This window comes from Leptosomus discolor, chromosome Z, assembly GCF_034619465.1.
Source record: "Leptosomus discolor isolate bLepDis1 chromosome Z, bLepDis1.hap2, whole genome shotgun sequence".
In the NCBI taxonomy this organism is placed as follows: domain Eukaryota; kingdom Metazoa; phylum Chordata; class Aves; order Leptosomiformes; family Leptosomidae; genus Leptosomus; species Leptosomus discolor.
Window position 1 is genome coordinate 14,729,152 of NC_141419.1, and position 22,114 is coordinate 14,751,265.

At 39.3% G+C, this 22,114-nt stretch overlaps 1 protein-coding gene across 3 annotated transcripts in view; it reads right to left on the reverse strand.

The window, feature by feature from the left end:
* The window catches only part of VCAN (versican), a 109,331-nt gene that overhangs the window by 82,864 nt on the left and 4,353 nt on the right, over positions 1–22,114 (reverse strand). For all 3 annotated transcript variants that reach the window (XM_086479133.1, XM_086479132.1, XM_086479130.1), the window contains exons 2-4: positions 17,017–17,388; positions 2,800–2,974; positions 2,554–2,681 (exon numbers count right to left, since the gene is read on the reverse strand). In XM_086479133.1, coding sequence (XP_086335259.1) covers positions 2,554–2,681; positions 2,800–2,974; positions 17,017–17,388 — 675 coding nt within the window. The remainder of the gene's footprint in view (positions 1–2,553; positions 2,682–2,799; positions 2,975–17,016; positions 17,389–22,114) is intronic.

Genomic DNA, 22,114 nt, shown 5'->3' on the forward strand with positions numbered 1-22,114 from the left:
TAATGGTCTTGGAGGGTTTCAATGGATTCCAGAGGTGAAGCAATCAATCACAGTCTTCAAGTCAGACCTACAAACCCTTGTAGGTCTTGTCCTTGTAGGTCTTTAACCCTTGTCCCAGGCTATGGAGACCTTAACATAAAGGCTGAAACTGTCCATTTGCTTTAATCAGTTTTCCACAGGAAGCTACTGTGCAAGGAAGAAGGTAAAATGAATGTGCTTATAGTTACCTGGGTTGATAGACCAAAACTGCCCAATACACTGTGCTAGCTTATATTTCTTAAATGCTGAAGGTTTCATATCCAAACAGATCATGTTACCACAGTTCAGCTGACAGACCACAAAGACATGCATATGTCTAAACAGAGCGTCACCCACAACAATAGGACAGAAATGTATAGCTCTCCAGACAGAAAAGCCAGCTCATGAATCTTGGTAAATGAAATTTCATAACAAAGAAGAAACAGCTAATGTTCATGGGAAATTGAAAACCTACGCATGTTCATCTTCATCAAAGAAGACTGCACAGTCACTGCAAGCTGTTTGAACCTCATGGCCTGATTCCAGGTTGTTTTGAGCATGGAACATTAGCCTCAGCGAAATAGGCTCCAGTTTTGACTTTTTTTTAATTTTTATTTTTAAAAGCTCAATAAGAATATTTGACCATGAGAATCTGCTGGCTCACAAGCATCCAGGATAAGCTTCTCCATATTAGTTACACTTCTCTGTTCTTAAGAGGGAAAGGAACAAGGCATTGCTGTTCATCCAGGAATGATACAGATTAGTCAAAACTTCTTTTTGTAAGCTAGGAAAGACCAAATTGAATTAGAAATCCTTTATTCAGACACAATTCAGAATTCAATCCCATCAAGGCTTGATGGAGGATCAACGTTATGAACTCCAAGTGTTCAGATGTGCTGCTTACTGACAGATATAGATAGAACATAAGTAAAACTAAGACAATGCTGAGCGCTAACAAAAATCTGTCACCCAGTTTTCAGAGTTCCCAGGCTTATGCATTTTCTGAGTCTTTGTAAAACTTGTATTGCTTGTATTTTATAACTCTTCAAGGTGAACATAGTCTGGGGCAGATCCTCAGCTACTAAAAGTAAGATAAAAATGCTTACCGATTGCTGTAACTAAAGTCTTTAAGTCATCATCTGTAGAAAACTTTGCACAGTCTAATCTATTTCTGCTCTAAGAGAGAATACAAACACTGACCACCTTAATTTTGCAATTGCTTGTTACAAACGTAGATAAACATACCAAAGCAAGCTTGCTTAGAGCTATGGCTGATTTATTGTTCTACTGACTTCAAGAGAAATAAACTAAATGCATATCAGTCAAGGATCAGCCAAAAAAAATATTTAATTAGGAATTAGAGGTATTTTTTTAGAAACGAACAGTGAAACTGGTATTTAATAAAAACCTCTCAAGACAGAAGCAGTGTGACACACTCAGACCACTGCAGTAAATGGAAAATATACTTTGGTCCTGATTGCAGAGTATTTCTGTACCAGAATGAAGTTCCCATGCACATAACCAGCAAAAAGCCCTAAAAAATAGGCTATAGATCAGGAAAGGCTATTTCTGCATTTATATTTTAAGTATGTGTATTTAACTGGTCACAGTGATGTCTAAGTGCAAGGCTATCCGGTGTCTGGAACATACCTATAGGCCCACTGAAAGAATATAGTTAAATTCATTTCCAGAAGAGAGATTGTAAGAAACAGTTTACAACATCACACCTGTAATTCAGAGATTTGTGCATGCTAGAACTGCCCAATCATGGAAAAAAATACCGTATTTTTCATTTCACCATCAAACTCTTTGTTGAATAGACTGAGCACAGAGCCTAACCATGGATCACAAGGTACCATGGGGTTCACCATATGATCCGTGGTTCACAGTCACCATGTGGCAGAATCATAATCACTCTGCTGCATTAGAGCCATTGAATTAGCAACTCTTGAAAAGACAATAGTTGTACTATGGAATTGCAAAGAATTTTACTAAAGAAGATTAGATTCCTCACTGAAAAGTTTATGCTTATTTGTTTCCTTTTGATGCTAGGATGCCGCTTTTTTAAAAAGGTATTATTAAACTTGGATTGTAATTAAATATCTGTCTAATTTTATGCCATGGACATGTAAAAACCTTAATTACATACTTTATAAACTATAATACAGTTAGTATATGTACTATATCTGTGTGTATATATATATACAGTATATATAGTTTCTCAAACCTTAAATGCACTTCTTTGAAAAACCTTTTATAACATTCAAAAAATAAGATGCTTCAACAGCAACTTTTGTGAGATCTACTGCACTAACTATAGCAGCTTTAAACCTGACTGTCTCTTTGTAGAGTCCACATTCGTCTTTAATTAAGGCCTGCTAGACCTCAAACTATAGGTTCACTTCATTCAGCAACTCTCTTCAGATTCAAAACAGACGAAACTTATTTTACGCAGAATGTCTTATTTCTTTACACATTAGAATCTCCAGTAATTTTTAAATTTTGCAGTGCAGAGTAAATATGAACTTATATTACCTTCCATGTGTTCCACATAGCAGTACACATCATAAGTTTCATTAGGAAAACGGCGCCCATATGTTCTGACTCCTTTCTTTCCCATTTTATCTCCAAAGCAGCCAATTCTTGGATGTCTAATTGGATACCTGAAATGCAGCATGCTCATATTTATTATTATGTTAGGTCAGCATTTTAAGTCTGTACAGGCTAAGCATGCGTATTAATTTTGGGAACTTGTGTCAAAGGGCCTTTCAAACGTCTCACCTAACAGTCTGGTCAGACAACCAGCCAGCATCACATTGCTCAAATCCATCTTCATAGGCTGCTTTCAGTTGTTCTGGGCTTGCTATGACACCACCGTTGTCCAGACAAGTCTGCTGAGCTTGTGTAAAGTTCAGAGTATACCTGCTGGTTGCTGCACGATAGTGAAACACAACGCCTGAAGAGACAAAAACCTTACATTAGTGATGTATTTTGCATTGTTTCTGCAACCATCATCATACGGTAACTTTACCTAGGTGTTGTTACAATACTGAAAACAGATGGGTACAATAAGAATAGTAAAAAACTAAGAGATATGCAGTCATATAAATGATGTCCCTCCCTCTAGTGGCTGCTACCAGTAACTATGTAACACTTTGCATTATTAATAGTTGGTGAAATTATATTCACTGTGCACACAGAAAACAAAAGTAATTAAAACATATATGCATTTTCACAGCTGCATTACAGAAAATGTGATGAAAAGAGAGAATGAATGCTAAAATACAGCAATGATATCACACAGTTACCCGGACTCTTCCAGTTCCAAGTGCTGGTTGGCTAATTGTACTGCAGGAAAGGTTGCTTATGGTAACAGTGCTACCTGACATGTTGTCTTATTGGCCTACATAACATATCCAACTGCGAGTCAAACTGCATGACCAGACAAGAATAAGCACATCTAGTCCTCGGAAAAAGTGGGCTTAAAAATAGACTTTCTGAAGAAGCCAAGATGCAGTAACTGCGCGCAGAAGTGCCACCAGTGAATGGGGGAATCTCTTGAGGGCTTGAGGTCTGCTAGCTGCAGTGAGACATATGAGAAATGGGGACACCAAGAAAATTGTGCTTTTGATGTAGATTTTTTAATCAACGACAGACCTGGTGTCTATGCACCAAAGCTTACTACAAATACAACATTTATAAATATATGGCTGTTGGTCAATTTTTCATAACCATGTTTTCCTGAACACACTACAAATGATATAGACAAAACAAAGCTTGCTTTTATTTGGGGCCTTTCTGGTTCTGGAAAGATTCTCGACAATTTCAAAAGCTACTTGAGCACGTCAGACATCTGGAGAGGAAGGCCTAGAGTTAAGATGGTTTTGGTTAAGATGGGATCTGACTAGAAGGCACATTCTGTTTTCTATATATGCATAATTCCCACTGAATTCAGCCACAGCTGCACATGCACACCTAAAAAGAACCCATAAAGGTCACCAACTCCTAAGCAGCAGAAATCAAATATTCTACCTTGCAAAATCACTTCCCCACTATTGGCAGTGTCTTTTACATTTTAGCATCAAAAGGATTGTCCTCTGACAATCTCATTCACATTCAACCTTACTCATTGCACTCTAAAACCTTCAGAAGCATTGCAATACCATAAAACATCCACTACACAGAAAGGCTACAAAGCAAGAAAAATAAACCATAAAATATTCCTTTTCTCTGATGATTTTATTGGAGTACTTCTTGATGAGGAAATAACATAATGTAATACAGTTTGGAAAAATTGTGGCATTGGAGCAATAATGAATTTAACAAGTCTTTGTTATTAGAGCATTGTTGAAAGATGGAAAAAGTCTGCTAATTTATGAGCAAATAGAAATATGTGTAACTTAGTAAAATGTTGATTCAAGAGGTTCCAACATATTCAGAAGTATTTTTTCTCATGCAGACAAATTCTGTAAAATTTTGCCGCTTATCAAAGGTCTAGATACAGCCAATAAATAGAAAATAAATAGAATCCTCATATTTCATCATTTAATATGTTGTCATACACCATCTACAGCCCCTAACTGGAAGGTTACAGACCACTAGCATCGCCATAAAATGCCTTTTCAGAACCAGTGGCAGAACCCATCACAAACAGTGCTTCTTCCAAGCAATGATGTAATTTCAGCTTCAAATGGACACAAGTGTTGTTTGGCAACGGTGACAAATGAAGAATACACCCTGAAAAATTATGGCCAAGTTTGTATTACTAAATTAAATCTTCCAGGTGCCTGCAATTCAGTCATCAAGACTGTTAAATTGTTAGATTAGTCCACCTTATGATTTGTCCCAGGCCCCATAACAGCCTTCCAAACTGGGCAGACTTCAGGAGCTAGCAGAGACCAGGGACAACATCCAAGGGACATCTTCATCTTGTGCTGGGAGCCAAAGGAACATAACAGCATGGATGGGGTCCACACCACTCCAGACAGCCTCTGAGCTGTCTAACACATTTTCTTATTAATGTGAACTATCCGTACCAGGAGAGATTGAAAGGGAAGGTCAGAGAGATATCTTTACTAGCTCCTGTATCCCTGCACTTTCTTTGTTACAGAGCATCCTCCGTTGCCTGATTAGGGAAAACATTTTACATTTTCTTAATATGTGAAAAACTTTATTTATACATATATTTATATGTATATGTATGTGTATGTGTACACATATTTTGGCTTTGTGTACCCTAAACAGTACATGTCCATCACAGAACGCTACCTTGAAACTTAAAAGGAGTTTGGCAATAGCAACTAATTACAGTTGGAATGTCAAAACATAAAAGAATAAAAATATGATTTGGAGATTTTTTTTAAAGCTGTGGTATGCATTAAAATATTTATTTTAACGTAGTCAGAATTTAGTAACATTGGTTGATGCTGTGAGCCAGTTACCTGCTGGTGTAAATGAGCATTACTCTATTCAGTGGTACAGTGAATAGAGTGACCTCTTGGTGTTCTGGGTCTAAGCGCAAGAAATGGGCAAGTTTTACAGAGCTCATAACAGAAGTAGATAAACCATTTACCCCGAATCATAAATATGAACCCATAATAATATTCATGAGCTGGGCGTCTGGTTTACTGCATGTTATTGTCGAATATATAAAAATATTTTAAATCTTTTTTCTTGGTAGCATTGGCGTTTCTGTAGTATACAATATTTGACACTGACTCTGTAACTCAGGGTCAAACCAGAAATGCCCGAGTCTGTGAAGCAATTCGTTTATTTGATTTAGTTTTTTAATAATAATTAAAATTTGTTTTATATGAATTTATATTAATTATGTCTTTTGTTGTTGTTTTTGCAAGATTGCTTAACTGGTGCTCATGACTTCGACTGGGCACAAAAGCACTCTTTCTCAGTGCAAGCACAAAAAGGTTCATTAATTTAGCAAGAGACAGCAGCATATTTCTCTGCACTTGTATTTTTTTAAAAAACTTCCTATTGCTTAAATATATGAGTACATCCTCCACAATCAGCTATCTTGCCTCTCATTTCTTCCATGTTGGAAGTAACCACTGCCTTTCTCAGCTGCACAGGTTTGGGATCACTGTGATACCTGAACAATGCAGGACTAAAAAGTTAAGATCACTGCTAAAGTAGCTTTTGCAGTGCTGAGAAGAGCCTTTGGTCATTTGTAAATCCTGGAAAGGAACTTGGAGAATGCTTTGTTCTCCTCACCCTGATCCAAAAGGTAAACTTCACCTATTCTTAGAGCTGAAGGCTCTTCCATTTCCAGCGAGGAACTAATGGACATAAAAGAGCCTCCAAGATGAATGAGAAGGAGGACGTCAGTATGTATAAGCCTGTGCAACAGCTGCAATAATTAGAAGACCCCTGGGGCTAAGAAGATTAAAGTGCAGTACTTCCATTGTTTCAGTTAGACAGAGAGAGAGGGGCAAAATCCCTTGTCCGAGTTTTTGCACTTTAAAACATTTGTAAAGGATTTTTTCCCTTTGTCTATTTCCTCTCCGAAAGAAAAGGCAAAAAAGGAGTTGTCCTAGGAACAAAAAAAGCAACAAAAAAACCCCACACTACAGCAGTATAATGTTGTCACTGAACATCTGGCAAACAAAGTCAGGGTAATCACAGGAAGGAGTAGCAGTGTCTGCAAGAAAGAGCACTTGCAGGAAAGTAATTTGTAGCATCCAAAATTGACTTCTGAGCAAGAAAGAATGTCTTTTAACCATCTATGTCTGTCTTAGACCAGAAAACGAGACCATAAAGTATTTGCTTTTAACAAACCAGGGCTTCCACAGGTAGGTGCCTGGTTCTGTGGTTTCACACCTTTGGATTGCAACTTTGCTTTATTACTTGCCAGGGTATGGTGCAGCAAAACCCCCTGGAACTGCAGGGGAAGGGCTCCTGGGACAGCTAATAAACTACAGTTCACTTTCACTAGAGAGCTGCAACATGCACCTTTGGAATCACATAAAGCCTGAATTTCAGAAGTTGTCTCATGCAGAAAATAATATCTAAACAAAACAGATTATGGTGGTAGAGGTTGTTACTCTATTTTTGTGTTCAAGCCTTAGCCACTGATGTGCAGACCACTGAAATAACTCTGACAAACACACCGCAACTTGGTGATCCTCCTTGTCTTTAATGCAGAAGACAATTTAAATTACAAATACACGCCGAAATAGAGGTTACAGGACTGAGCACTGTATGAAAAGAAGGAATAGGGCAGAATTTTCAGCTTCCTGCATGAATAATTCGTGTTCCTCATTCGAGGTTTTGCACCCATCTTCTGACCCCTGCCTTAGGCTTTGGCAACCTGAGAACAGGCTCCCTTGCATCAGCAGGCCCTCCCTTGCCAAACGCCTTAGGGAACTTCTCATTCTGTGGAAAGAAAGTGCATACCAACCCTTCTGCTCTGTCAGCCCCAGCACCTCCAGCTCTCCAGGGACAGGCTTCTTGCACTAACTCGCATGCTGCTCCTCTGCAAAATTTTTGCGTCCATCCTCACAGAGCAACGCAGTTGCACGCAGTTGCATGCAAGCTCCTCTGACCAAGTTGGTCCAGATAAGGAAAGCAATTGATGATGAGATTTACCTGTATTTTTCTCGGGGGGATGACTTCTTTACTATATCTATATTTGTCTCTGAATACTCAGTAGGATTACCCTCACCACCCCGTTACCTCTGCACAGCAATGTGCTAGGTCACACAAGAGTTCACTGAGGCCAAGGCACTGGTAGTTAAATTAAAATCACTTAAACCCCACACAACCTCTCAGAATGGTCCTCATACTGGGGGATGACCAACACCTTAAAACCAGTTTAGCTGTTAGTATTGGCCTCTGTTCTACCACCATGTTCTACCGTGTGAAGGTATGCCATGCACTGCCTGGGCTCAGAGCTCTCCCGAAGAAGGTCCTCCATTAGCCTGATGAAGAAATCCCACCAGCCTGCCCATCAGCAGCTTGATCAGAACATTTGCTTCTCTGTTCCTGACATGCATTGCAAGTAGATTCTGGGTCTTTCTCACCCAGAAATAAATTTCCCTCTCCTACCCTTTGACGGCCACTACTCACTGTGCTCTTTCCTTCCCAGCTACAGAAGCTGGAGATTCCTTGAGATCTATGATGCAGGACAGTAAAACACAAGCTTAAAAATACAACTGCCTGTGTCAATTTATATAGCAAAGAAGCACAGAAGTTCAACATCAAGAGGTGGTAAGGTTTCAACAGATAAATCTAAAACATTAAATAAAAGCAGCTCTTCAAATGTGGGAGCTAATGAAGTAGAGTTCTGGCTGTAGAGAGAATAAATCAATTAGGTTGTAAAGACACAATCTCTCAGGGCTAACAGGGCAACTGAGTGGCAGCATTCCCACACTGAAAACAATTCCCATTTATTACCATTATAATGCCTGCAAGAAAGAAGAGTTTGCATAAAAATGAAAATGTGAATTATCATTTTCTCTGCTTCCCTAATTGCTGCTTCTTTCCTTTAACAAGATCAGTATTTTAAGCCTAGGATTTTCTTTATTGGCCTTAAAAAACAAAAAAACAAACAAATAAACAAACAAACAAACCCAAACAAAGCCAACCAAAACTAAAATATTGGAAAAGTCTCTCAGACTTGCAGTGGAATCAAACAGAAACTACCAAAATGAGGCCCAAGAAAACAGTCGTCTCCCAAAACATCAGTAAGAAAAGGATAAAGTGCTCTCAGTATTGATAAAAGATATTCACTGACAAGATACGAAAAAAAGAGCAACAAAACTGAAGGGATCCCATTTTCCGCTTTGTTCCCTTTAAATCCAGTCATCTCCAAGAAGGATGACAAAAATTCAGCTCAAATGAGTGGTTTGTTCAGATTTTTTCTTTTTGATTACACTTGGTCATACATGTTATTTTTTGTTGCCCAATATCATAGCACCACAAAAAACGAGGATTTCATTAAATATTCAGTTATGTTCCAGAATGAAGAGTACTGTTCCACTGCATTTCTAGGTCAGCTTTTTACAAGGTACCTCAAAACTCTTTTATAGAAGTGGACTTTATAACTAAAGAGAGAGAATAAACATGGACAAAGAAAGGTATAGCAACACTTTTATAAAATCCTTTCTGGGATTCAAGTCACTGAAGTTTTCTTTGCCTAAAGGTTAGAAGTCTAGTCTTAACTAGTCATCTAAATCTCTGTAATCCGTGACCAGGGATATGGACTGACAGAGAGCTCATCTCATCCAAGACTCTCATCAGAGAGGAGCTGAAGGTGGCATGAGCCTGCACGTTTAGCTTACACAAGGCACATGATTTTAAATTGTCAAAAAATAAAAAAATTCTGCCCTGACTTCAGGTTTCCTGATTTCAGACTTGGCATCCAAGTCAAGGCTGTGAAACTGCATTTGGTAAACTATTAGCAGGCAAGTGAACACTTGGGGTTTATCTTCAGAAGGCGTTACCTGCTGATCATCAACATCCACCTTGTGTCTCTATTGGAATACAGTGAAAACCCACCAGTGTCCAAAAGCAGCTTAAAGTGGGAAGGAAGTGGCAGCTCAGTGTTAGCTGTTGGGAAGGGAAAACCATTTCTCTCCAGCATCTGAAGGCTCCTGAGATCTGACATTTTCAGACAACAGTGGCAAGGAAATGACTAAGAATGAAGACAAAATAACATTAAGCATTCAAAAAATGTGAGGCCAAGGACTTCTAACATGAGACAGTTTGACTTGTGGGTTTAATAACATCAAGAAGGGTCAGAAGAAAAACTCAAAACACTGTAGAAAGATTAAATTACAAGAGCTGACAAAAGAAGAGTTGCTCCTGAGAAAAAGGGAAAATTTCAGAGGGACATGCAGAGAAGTCAACACGTGGAAGGAAAAATTACTCTGAATTACTTGTTCTGCATATTTCTCTTCTTGTAAGAAGTCGAAGCATGTAAAGCTGAAACACTCTTAGATCCATTCTGAACATAAAATATCCCTGAGAGATCAATGTAATTATAGCAGCAACGAGGGTATAAGGAAAGCATTTCCCACAATTAGTAACAGGAAAGGAGGTATCTACTGTGATGAAACTGTCCTTCTGCATGAGCCTGCAGACCTGTCGGCGCTGGTGCTGCCCCCTGCCTCAAGGACAGCTCTGAGGTTGTGATTAATGAGTAGGGCAGGCACCTGGCTGCCCCAAAATTGCCTGCGTGGGCTAAAATTAAGTGTTTCACTCCTCTCTCTTACACTTTCATCAGCTGTAAAATGAAAATACTAACCTACAGCGTAGAGTTCAGTCTAACCCCGCTGATCTTAGACATGAAATATGCAAAGCACCCCATAACCCATGTGAATGGCTGCTCTCGCTTGATTACAGGACTAATAAAGGCATGTAGCACATCACGTAACATGGTTACCTACAACACCAAAATGACACAACATGTCCTTTAGTCCTACATTGCTATGACTTTCCCAGATCAGGTCCCCAGGACTACACATAACCAAGTAATCCTTGTTAGAAACACGAACACAACCACTCTTATACCCCTAGCAGAAATAAGGCAGTTCGAACTTAGTTTTAAGCTGAGCAGTTTGAACAGAGTTTGAAAGAAATTATCGCACCTCTATCACAAGCTAATGATGCACATACTAGTAAGCACTGCTCAGCAGATACAAAATACCATCTTAAGCTACGGTGTCTTGGTGATATCTCTGAGTTCCTAGCGAAGAGAATATAAGCAGCTATTCATACACAGTTAGTTGGCATATGTTGCGCCTATAACCAAAGCAAAGAAAATGCACAGATTTATGGCAGTTTCCAAGATCCTGACATTCTTTAGAAAGATTTTACCTGTCAAAAAAGGATGTAGTAGAAATATGCAATGTAGGGACAAAGGCATGATTAAACACGTACATCTTCCTTGTAAATTGCAACTAACTTAACTAACTAGCTGTGGTTAAGTGGTGGCTTAACCAGGAGCCCGACTGTGGATACTAAAAATTTACATAAGTTCAAAAAACAAATGGAAAAAGAAAATAAATCTGTGCAGGATTGGCTAATGTAAAGCCATCACCTCTGCCTCAGGAAGTCCACGGGTGACAAGTCTCTGACAGCAATCAGGTAGGCAGGAAAAATGTTTATATTTGCCCTTTGGCATCAGCTTTTCCTGCTTTCATTGGAACGGACATGGGTAGATACAGATCTTTTGTCTGAAATGGTACAGATATGACTTTGGTTTTGGCCTGATTTGTGAGCAACATAAATCAGGCAACAGTTGATTACATGAAAAAAAATAAATCTTCTACTCAGACACTATATAAATAATAAATAATTCTATGGCAAGGTAGGATTTGATGTTGAAGCATTTGGAGTAAAAGCACTGAAATACAAGTTTGTCATGGTCAAAGAACGCAGTTTTGTATTTACACCCCATCTGCTTAGTAAACCTAGAATTTATATTGTTGTTAATAACATAAATCTGATTTTTCTGAACTTCAGAAATTCAATTGGCAGGTAAAAATAGCAAATTAACTGGATATTTACATACAATTATCAAATTTGTCTGTTGAGATAGTTACACAGAAAAAATAGATGCACAATTATATACATCTTTTGTAGACAGTCTTGGTCTTGAGACTCAGGCAAAAAAAAAAAAAAGGCATTAAAATCTTTACTGTTTACTTTCAATGACTATCACCAACTGTTCAACTTGTACAGCTTAACCTGGGAAACACTATATGTTACAGAGAAAAATATTCTTTCTTAGAAATCCAATTTTTCCATTCACAATACATTCCATCACTGATAAAATACGTGAATTTGATGAACAATGGGTCCAACAGCAGTTTTATATCCCTAACATACCTATATGAAAGGACAGAAGTAGCAATTACTGCGATTTTTTTTCTTATTCCTGTTATCTCTCCCACTTATCTATTATCTTACTTGCAAAGGTTCATTTGAAAAACAAACAGCACAGCTGTCTAAGCTTATCTACCTGGCTTCATTGATGCTGGAACGTGCTTTGTGTTTGAAAGTTTCAAATGAGGGAATGTATGTAAAACAAATGGAAATCCTGAAAATATCTAGAAATTGGAATATGTATCAGGCAAAGAGTAAAGTCAGGACCCTGAATTTTGAGAAAGCAAACTTCCAGCTCTTCAAGGAGCTGGTCAGCAGGACCCCCTGGGAAACAGCCCTCAGGTTCAAGGGCACAGAAGAGAGCTGGCAGACCTTTGATGCTTTTCAGAGAGCGCAGGTGCTCTCGATCCCCAGGAAAGCGAGGCAAGAAACCGGCATGGCTGAGTCCAGACCTGCTCGTCAAACTAAAGAAAGAAAGGCCCAGGCAGTGGAAGCAGGGACAGATGTCCTGGGAAGGGTATAGGGACACTGCCAGGTTGTCTAGGGATGGGGTCAGGAAGGCCAAGGCATGGCTGGAGCTGAACTAGGCGAGGGAAGCAAAGAATAATAAGGTATGTCAACCAGAAAGGAAGGTTAAAGAAAGCGTACTCCCCTGAGGAGCAAGGCTAGCAAGCTGGTTACAATGAACGAGGAGAATGCTGAGGTACTCGACAGCTTTTTTGCCTCAGTCTTCACTGGCAACATCTCTTCCCCCACCCCTCCAATGGATGGGCTGCAAGAGGGGGACTGAGGGAGCGAAATCCCTTCCACTGGAAGAGAAGATCAGCCTTGAGACCACCTGAGGAACTTGGACATGCATAAGTCTATGGGACCTGAGGAGGTGTACCCCAGAGTCCTGAGGAAATTGGCTGATATAGTTGCCAAGCCACTCTCCACGCTGTTTGAAAAGTGATGGCATTCAGGTGAAGTCCTGGGCGACTGGAAAAAGGAAAACATTGCACCCATTTTTAAAAAGGGTAAAAACGAGGACCCTAGGAACTATCAACCTGTTGGCCTTTCCTCTGTGCCTGGGAAGATCGTGGAACAGATCCTCCTAGAAGCAATGCTAAGGCACATGGAGGACAGGGAGGTGATTTGAGACAGTCAGCATGGCTTCACCAAGGGCAAGTCCTGCCTGACCAACTTAGTGGCCTTCTATGATGGAGTGACAACATCAGCGGACAAGGGAAGTGCTACAGATGTCATCTATCTGGACTCCTGTAAGGCCTTAGACATGGTCCCCCACAACACGCCTCTCTCTAAATTTGAGATATGTTGATATGATGGGTGGACTTTTGATGGATGAGGAATTGGTTGGATGGTTGCGTCCAGAAGGTAGTGGTCAACAGCTCAATGTCTAGATGGAGATCAGCGACAATCAGTAGTGTCCCTCAGGGGTCCATACTGGGACCAGTGCTGTTTAATATCTTCATCAATGACATTGATGGTGGAATTGAGTGCACCCCTAGCAAGTTTGCAGATGATACCAAGTTGAGTGGTGCAGCTGACATGCCTGAGGGACAGGATGACATCCAGAGGGACCTGGACAAGCTGGAGAAGTGGGTCCTGTGTGAACTTCATGAGGTTCAACAAGTGCAAGGTCCTGCACCTGGATCAGGGAAATCCCCAATATCAGTACAGATTGGGGGATGACAGGATTGAGAGATGCCTTGCAGAGAAGGACTGGGGGGTACTGGTGGATGAAAAGCTGGATGTGAGCTGGCAATGTGCACTAGCAACCCAGAAGGCCAATCGCATCCTGGGCTGTATCAAGAGAAGCTTGGCCAGCAGATCAAGAGACGTGATTCTGCCCCTCTGCTCTGCTCTGGTGAGACTCCACCTGAAGTACTGCCTTCAGCTCTGGGGTCCCCAGCGTAAAAAAGACATGGACCTGCTTGAGTGGGTCCAGAGGAGGCCACAGAAATGATCACGTTCTGGAGCACCCCCCCTATGAGGAAATGCTGTTGAAGTTGGGGTCGTTCAGCCTGGAGAAGAGAAAGCTCCAAGGAGACCTTATTGTGGTCTTCCAGTACTTAAAGGGGGCCTGCAGAAAATATGGGGACAAACTTTCAGCAAGGCCTGCTGTGATAGGAGTAATGGTTTTAATCTAAGATGGCAGATTTATACTAGGTATAAGGAAGAAATTTTTTACGATGAGGGTGCTGAAACACAGGCACAAGCTGCCTAGAGAGGTGGTAGAAGCCCCATCCCTGGAAACATTCAAGGTCAGGTCGGACAGGGCTCTGAACAACCTGATCTAGCTAAAGGTGTCCCTGCTCACTGCAGGGGGGTTGTATTGGCTGACCTCTAAATGTCCCTTCCAACCCAAAGTATTCTATGATGCTATGAAATCAAGTCCTGCGCTGATTTAAAAATTCCCAAACAAACTAGCGTGCAAACCCATAAAGTTATCAAAATAACAACAAAGCAATTTCACCTACTTCAGCAGAATGATGCAGATAAGATTTGGCCTACTTCATTTGGCCATTTCTGAGAAATTTATTAAATTAGACATTACACACATAACGGTATCGGCACTTAAAGAAACAGATGAATGTTTCTTTCTGAAGCATTAGTAGCATTTCTTCCCTCACCTAAATTGTCCCACGCAGGGAACTTTGCAGGAGTTTCATATCATTGATAAATGATTCTGCTTCACTTTAGGGTTAAGATATATGATCAAGCAAGTAGTACCTGAGCCAGAGTTACCACTTTTTTCTGTGTACTTCTAATCCACTAAAAAGCTAAAGAAACACATGCTTGCTCAGTCCTCAGAAAAGGATTGCTACACAAATGCATTTTACGTTTCACTTGAGAAGAGCATAAAATGTGTAGAATAGCAAAACTGATGATAATTTTACCAGGAATTCAGGGGTTGACCTGCACGCACCAGCTCCGGCTCCACCCAGGTGAACTGACAAAAGCACAGAGTTGAACCATGCTAACCATCAGCTCCCAAGTTACTGCAATTAACTCTGAAGGATCTCCCTACACCATGCTAATGACAGGTAGCGAAGAATGCACAAAGAAAGGGTACAGAAGAGCACGTGTTTCAAATTATTATCACCCTGGGGTGCAAATTTAAAAAAAAAAAACAACATAATGGAAATAAATTACATTTGGGAATAATGTTGGGATTTTTTGGTTGTTTTTTTAAATAAAAGCTGAAATCAGAAAAAAACCCAACAACATAAAACCTTACTGAAAAGAGGGCAGAGGATCTGAAAGCAACATTCGCATGAAATATTTATGAGTTTGATAAATGGCATTTGTTTACTTAATGTAGAAAATGGAGCATGGAGTGCACAGATGACAATCTAACAATGTTAGTTTCCATTCGATTCAGGATCTGGCTTTTTCCCATCCTGAATGTTTGACATTAAAGCAATCATGGAAAAGAACAGTTGGAGACAGAAAATGTTGTGTGTGAAATTTTCTTTCAATTAAAAAATCTGATCTGTTCATCTCATTGCAGTGTTTTGCAGGAACTCTAATTACAGAAGCTAAGGGATTGCCATAAATCAATAAATCATCAGGTATTTTGTTGTAGCAAACATCTGCTACTCCTGAACATAGATATGCAGTCAAGGGAGCACTTGAAAAGGAATAAACAATGCCAGGTACACTAGTTACCGAAAAGTAATGTTCAAACCAGGATTTCTTTTGTTTTTGCCATTAAGACTGAAGAGTTTACGAAGTTATATAGACATTAATGGTTACATTGATTTATTGTATTTCCAAGTTAAGACTACACCTTCAAAACCTTTCATTGAATCAATGCCAAAAGACTTCAAGTTAGGTTAAACGTATTGGAACAACAACACAGTATTAAGCTCACAAAAAAAAAAATCTTAGCCAAAGCTATAATTTTCAGCAGCAGATATTAATGCTTGTTTTGGGATTCAGTCATCTGAGTAAATACCAAATATTTCAAAAAATACCTAAGTGCAAAGAAGTGCAAGGCAGAGTCCAAACTAGGGCTCAGGCAAGCTGGTACATCCACAAAGCAGTGTTGTTCTAAGCATGCAGAGTAGTTTGGATCCAGAATTTGCATTTATATGGCACAGAGCCTGGACTAATATGTCCTACCTTTCAGCAGGGTTTGTTAGCTCAGGCTCGGCACCAAACTGACAGGGTTATACAGCACCAGCCTCTGAAGCAGTCTTTATGCTACGCTTATAGCGCTATGTAAGCATGCTCTTAGGAGAAAAACACCTGTAGATCAGATGCATCTTTTGCCCTGCAAGCAAATGCCTTTGAAAGTCTTGTCTCTTCTACCTTTTTATTTATACACTTCGCCCCCTCCAAGTACCAGAGGCTATTTCCTTATAGTGATGGCAAGCAGACTTTTAGCCCTGGATCCTCCGCATTAGCAGCCACTTCATTACTCTTTTTCCTCCTGCAGCTTCTGCCAGATGGGTTTCCTCCTACCTATCCAACTTCTATTACTGGGACAAAAGAAACTCTTCCTCTCTGCTTGACACTCCTATCACAGAGTGTCTCCCAGTTTTGTTGACATTATAGTTTTGTACACCAAGTGACAAGACAGGCCAACCACAGCTCCAGTGGCAAGGCAATTGCTTTCATTCATCCTACAGAAACAATTAAAAAGAAACTGTTTCTGCCTGCCAAGTCTGCCTTCTTGTGAGGACACAGAAATTTTCAGACAGATGTATTAGTACAATATGTATCATGTTTCAAAAGGGCTGGTTTGAGAAAATTTTAGAGGTATCTCCTCAAAAAAGACCAAAACAAAAAACAAATACAAAACAAACAAACAAACAAAAAAAAGAAAGTAAAAGAAAGAGATTGTCTTGCAAAGGATATAAACCCAACCAAAGTATCAAACCACTTCAGGAATAAGCAAGCAGCATTTGTTCCAGGAATCAAAAGCAGCCTCCCCAAAGGTGTAAGTGAGAAGTGAGAGCTATGGATTGGAAGAGATTCATAAGAAAAAATAAAAGACAGAAAGAGAACCAGAAGAGTGAACAGTTAAAGGAGGGTAAATTACTAAAGATGCTCCTTTAAATGCTCTCTAGTTATATGTTAATTACTAACTTTTACTGTTTTAACTGGAATCACTGTTGACTACAAAGGAAACAGATAAATCCTTACCCTCAACAGCCAATGATACAATGGCTTGTGTGTCTTCAACTCCGTACATAACATCACAGCGATACACCCCTGCATCACTTGCACGCAGCTTGGAGAAAGTCAGCGAAGCATCACCGGTCTCCTCTGAATGGGTCGGAACAGACACTCTATCTTTGTAGCTTTGCCCTATTTTGATGTTGCCATTTTGAGCCACCAAGACTGTGGTTTCTTTTGCATCTTTTCCACTTTTATCCAGTTCAACCTTTGACCATTTGATTCGAAGATACTCAGCTGCATAGCTGGATGCTATAGTGGGTGTGGTTGAAAAGAAGCATGGTAGGACTGAAGTTCCAGAGAGGGATCCCTTTACCAGGGTTTTTGTTTCTGCTTTAACTAGAAAAAGGGGAGAGAGGGTGAGAGAAAGGAGAAATTGCATTAGTGGAACAGCAAAATCAAAAACAGTTACATTTCATTGTTATTTAACGTCCCACAGATGTGCAAGACCTGAAATCCATGAACCTTAGGTGATTTGTAACAGGACTGGTAAGTACAAGCTAAATAACAGTTTGCACTGATATCCTAGGCTGCTGATGGAGCCCTCTTCTGTTTGGGCAAGTTTAATTTGCTGCTCTCTGACTTATTTTCTCCATTTGCTCTAGACACCAGGTTATTGGCCTTCTTTGGAAACTGTTTTGGAATTTCAGATGAGAGATGGGCTGTAAGAACTATGGGTTTTTACTTCATAGGAGGAAGACCACACTGAATGAAAGTCAGTGAATTACCACGCATCTATTGCTGGTCAAAAGCATGCATACAGGGGAGCTACTGGTGTTTACACCTTGCCTTACCTCACAATACCTTGTTCATTTGCTCCTGTCCTAAAAGTAAAACATAGTCCACGATTTTGCACACATGACATCCCTTACTTCATTATTCCTTCAAGGGTTAACTCTTTTTATTGCAAATGTGCTGAAACAAAAGCCTTTTCAGTGAGAATCTCCCAAATAGTCATTCTTGTTAAATTATTTCCTTATAGCCTCAGGGACTTTTAACACGTTGCAAACCCAAAGTATTTCAGGATGTTAAAGGAAAGAAGGAATTAAAGTGCACAGAAAGTCCCTACTTGGCTCACTTGACATGATAGGACCTTTATCATTTTTAATGACATCTCCAGCTGCAAACACTTTACAGTGAAATTCTTCCATCTGACAGTATCCTGAGGGAGAAGTTGACTACTGTTCATTCAACCTGCACACAGCAACTGTCTGAAGAGAGAGTTTCTGTTAGATTTATTTTTTATATGGTGTTATTTCTCCATACGTAATGGCTTAATAAAGATTAAAAGCTGCTGCACAACAGTGTCTACCTAACCTCTTTCACTGTCCTGCACTGTAACATTTTTTGAAACATGGAACATGCTGATCATTAATTTGAAGTCAGCTAGGATTCATAAAGTTTAGAAATACAATAACTTCAAATGCTAGTCACCAACAGAGTGATACATGAAATAGGGGACACCAGCACATGAAAATTATCTAGCCATTTATCTATCATCAGAAATATCACCTCACCATAAAAAGTAGAAGACTTTGAGGGTGGAAAAAAAAAAAAGAAGAAAAAGAAAGATGGAAAAAAAAGAAGGAAAAAATAAAAAGGAAAAAATGCTTATTAAGTTGATTAGTTTTAACAGAGACAGATGACTTTATACAGGATAAAGTATTAACAGTCTTATCTAAAAAGGTTCAATAAAGAATCATCAGCTTGATGGCCAAGCATTTTAATAATAAAGTACTAACTAGAAACACAAAAAAGAAAAAAAATGGACTGACCAAGGAAGTCCCAGAAGTTTAAATGGAAGTCCTCGGGTCCTTCCCATCCATGGCTACCTAATTAAAAATCCTTGGGACCACAATGCAGATACACTCAAGATGACTGAACCAGAGATGATTAGACCAGAGAGAGTACAACAACAATGGGGTAATGCTGTGCCAAAACAGCTGCGTTGCACCCAAAGCTCAGCTGAAAAGTTCATATGGAACAGCACTGTCTGAGCACGTTTACCAGCAAGATGCTCACTCTGTGATTCAAGACATGGTGAGATTTTCATTCTTCCTTTGACTCGTTAACAGAGACCAGTGATGGTACAACTCACATTTAATAGTCAAACTAATCATTTCATACACTTTGGGCCCAGACTTAGGAAGAATCTATCTGTAAAACAGGGAAAGACAAAAACAAGTCCAATACAGAACTGAAGACTGGAGAATTTACAACGCTTGAAGGCAAGCCTGTAGAAATTACTGAAGTCTAAAGACCAGCTCAAAAGCTTTGATTGCATATACATTTCTTTAGAAAAAAAAACAACTCCATTGAGGTTTGGGGATTTCTGTTTCCATAAGGAAATAAAAACTCATTTCACCTAGAGTCAATTGATTCCTAAAAACTAGAAAGGACAGATTTTATCTGAAGATGTACAGTATGGGAAGACCACTACCTTTGATATTGCCTTTAATTTCTTGAAACTTCACTGACTTACGAGGGTTAGAGGTAAAGGAACAGAATGCTCAGTCCTATAAGTTGTGATGGAATTACTGCCAAATTGCACAGGTGGGAGATCAAAATCAGTCTCAAAATATTTAGTATTTATTACGATCTCTCGTCATCTATATATATTACAGGAACTTCTTACATGAAAAATAACCTAGTTATAATTATCCCAACTGACAGAATTTTAATAAACTTTTGACAATGTTGTTTCTGGTTATGAGTGATTTGCAATATCAGCACTGAACCCTGAGGAAATTTCCTCTCTCTAATATCTGTGTCTTCACATCAGCAGAATGAAACCCTTGGCAAACAACATGTATTATTGTGATGTGTAAACTAGATCTATCCTAAATTGGGCTGCATCCCCAAATAGTAAACCATGTAGATACAAACATGCGTGTCAAACTCAAACTGTGGAAAGCATTATAAAAACTACATAAAAGCACCCTTTGATTTGATGAGAGGAAGAGGGGAGAAGAAGGAAGAGAAGAGGGGAGAAGAAGGAAGAGAAGAGGGGAGAAGAAGGAAGAGAAGAGGGGAGAAGAAGGAAGAGAAGAGGGGAGAAGAAGGAAGAGAAGAGGGGAGAAGAAGGAAGAGAAGAGGGGAGAAGAAGGAAGAGAAGAGGGGAGAAGAAGGAAGAGAAGAGGGGAGAAGAAGGAAGAGAAGAGGGGAGAAGAAGGAAGAGAAGAGGGGAGAAGAAGGAAGAGAAGAGGGGAGAAGAAGGAAGAGAAGAGGGGAGAAGAAGGAAGAGAAGAGGGGAGAAGAAGGAAGAGAAGAGGGGAGAAGAAAAGTTTTCCCTACTGAAAGAAAAAAAAATTGTCACTGAAACATAAGATTAAGTGATGTTCCCTCACAGTTCCAAAACTCTTGATTTCATTTGGATTTTTGTCCAAGTTAGTTAGTCAAGCAGAATTTACTGGCCGATGCAGAAAGTGTCAATGTCTTCTATTAACCCATACAACCCTTTTGTGTCTAGTATTTTCCCTATGCTTATACTCCATGTTATGTCTCCTCTTCAGCCACTATCAACGGTATATGATAGACTATTCCTTAGAAAGGGCATGGCAGGTAAAAATATGAAGAAAACATGTTGTAACTCTTCGTAAATTGAAGCACAGGTTGAGAAAAGGAGGTATTTTCCAACATTGTTTTATACCATATCTCCACCTCACTGTGTAGGACCTAGAATACTTGTAACATCATGTACTCTTAAACAAGAGGATGGTTTTGAAATGCCTAAGCTGGTTGGTGATTAAATAAGCATTTTTTTCTGTTGCTGATCAATATGTATCATTCATGCATAATTAATTTATTAGGGAAAAAACATAGACAATAAAGAAATAAAATATACAACTAAGCCCAAATCTCCTAGCCATAAACACATATCTTGACAGTAGTCCCAGCAAAGTCCATGAGAGATTTGTACAAGATGTTGGGACTACAGGGTCAGGCTGAGAGCAGCACAATGCAGTCAAGCTACAGGCAGGTTTGGTAGATAGCGTGCCTCAACAGATGGGTATTTTTGTTGTCTTCCTCTGTTTAAATATTAAAAATCTCCAGCATCAGAATAAGTAGCAGGAACAGAATGTAGAATGAAAACTTCTCCCATGCAACGCCCTGACAGAAGACAGTCCTGTCAGGTTTAACTTATTGGGTAGGATTTTGCCACAACTTATTACTGTCTTATTTTCTCCAATGCTATGGCTATACATTTGTATCACGGGGAGGATGGCGTGTGGCACACTCTTTCTTTAAAAGATGAAAACAAAAATTCCAGCTTGCCTTTTCATGCTTTTTTTCCCCTGCAAAACTTCCTTAGATCCTCCCAGTCCACCATCTTAACTGCAAAGTCAGCTTATCTTACCAATGACACATAGCTTGATATCTTCCTTTTGAAAAGGGAGAAAAACTACAGAAGAACTTCTTGCTTGAGAACAAGGTCTCTTTCCTTAGAACTTGTACATTTTTTCTGTTGTAAATGTTACAGAAGTCTTAAAATAGAAATCTAAAGAAACAGAATTCTGCCCTTTCATATTACATTAATCGTAATGACCAGACCAGCAGGTCTGAAGAAAAGAATACCCTAGACACTGCTTAGAGGATCAATTTTGCTGCGTCATTAAGCTTAACTGAACAGAATGTTGCTACTGACTGTGTAGGCAAAACCCACATGCATAAAGAATAAAAGATTCTGTTTATTTAAGCCAAACTTACAAGACAAGAAAAATTTGATCTCAGTTTTCAGTTCATCAACAACCTACCTAGACATACAATATACTGCCCTGTCTACCAGCAGCAACAGAAAGAATTAATGAAATTATGTGTTCTGTTAATCTGACTACTAACACCAAGTCTATGAGAAGTCATTTCATTAACTGTAAATCTTTTAGTGAAGGTAATGACAGATTACAATGAATGCACCACTTACATAAACTTTCATGAAACTCTGACAACAGAGATAACAGACTGGGACCCCACAAAAATCCTCACTGAGTTCTTTACCAGGTGATTTGTGGTCTGAGCAAGCAGAATAAGAGAAGGAGTCATAGAGTGATGAAGAACCAACTACTTT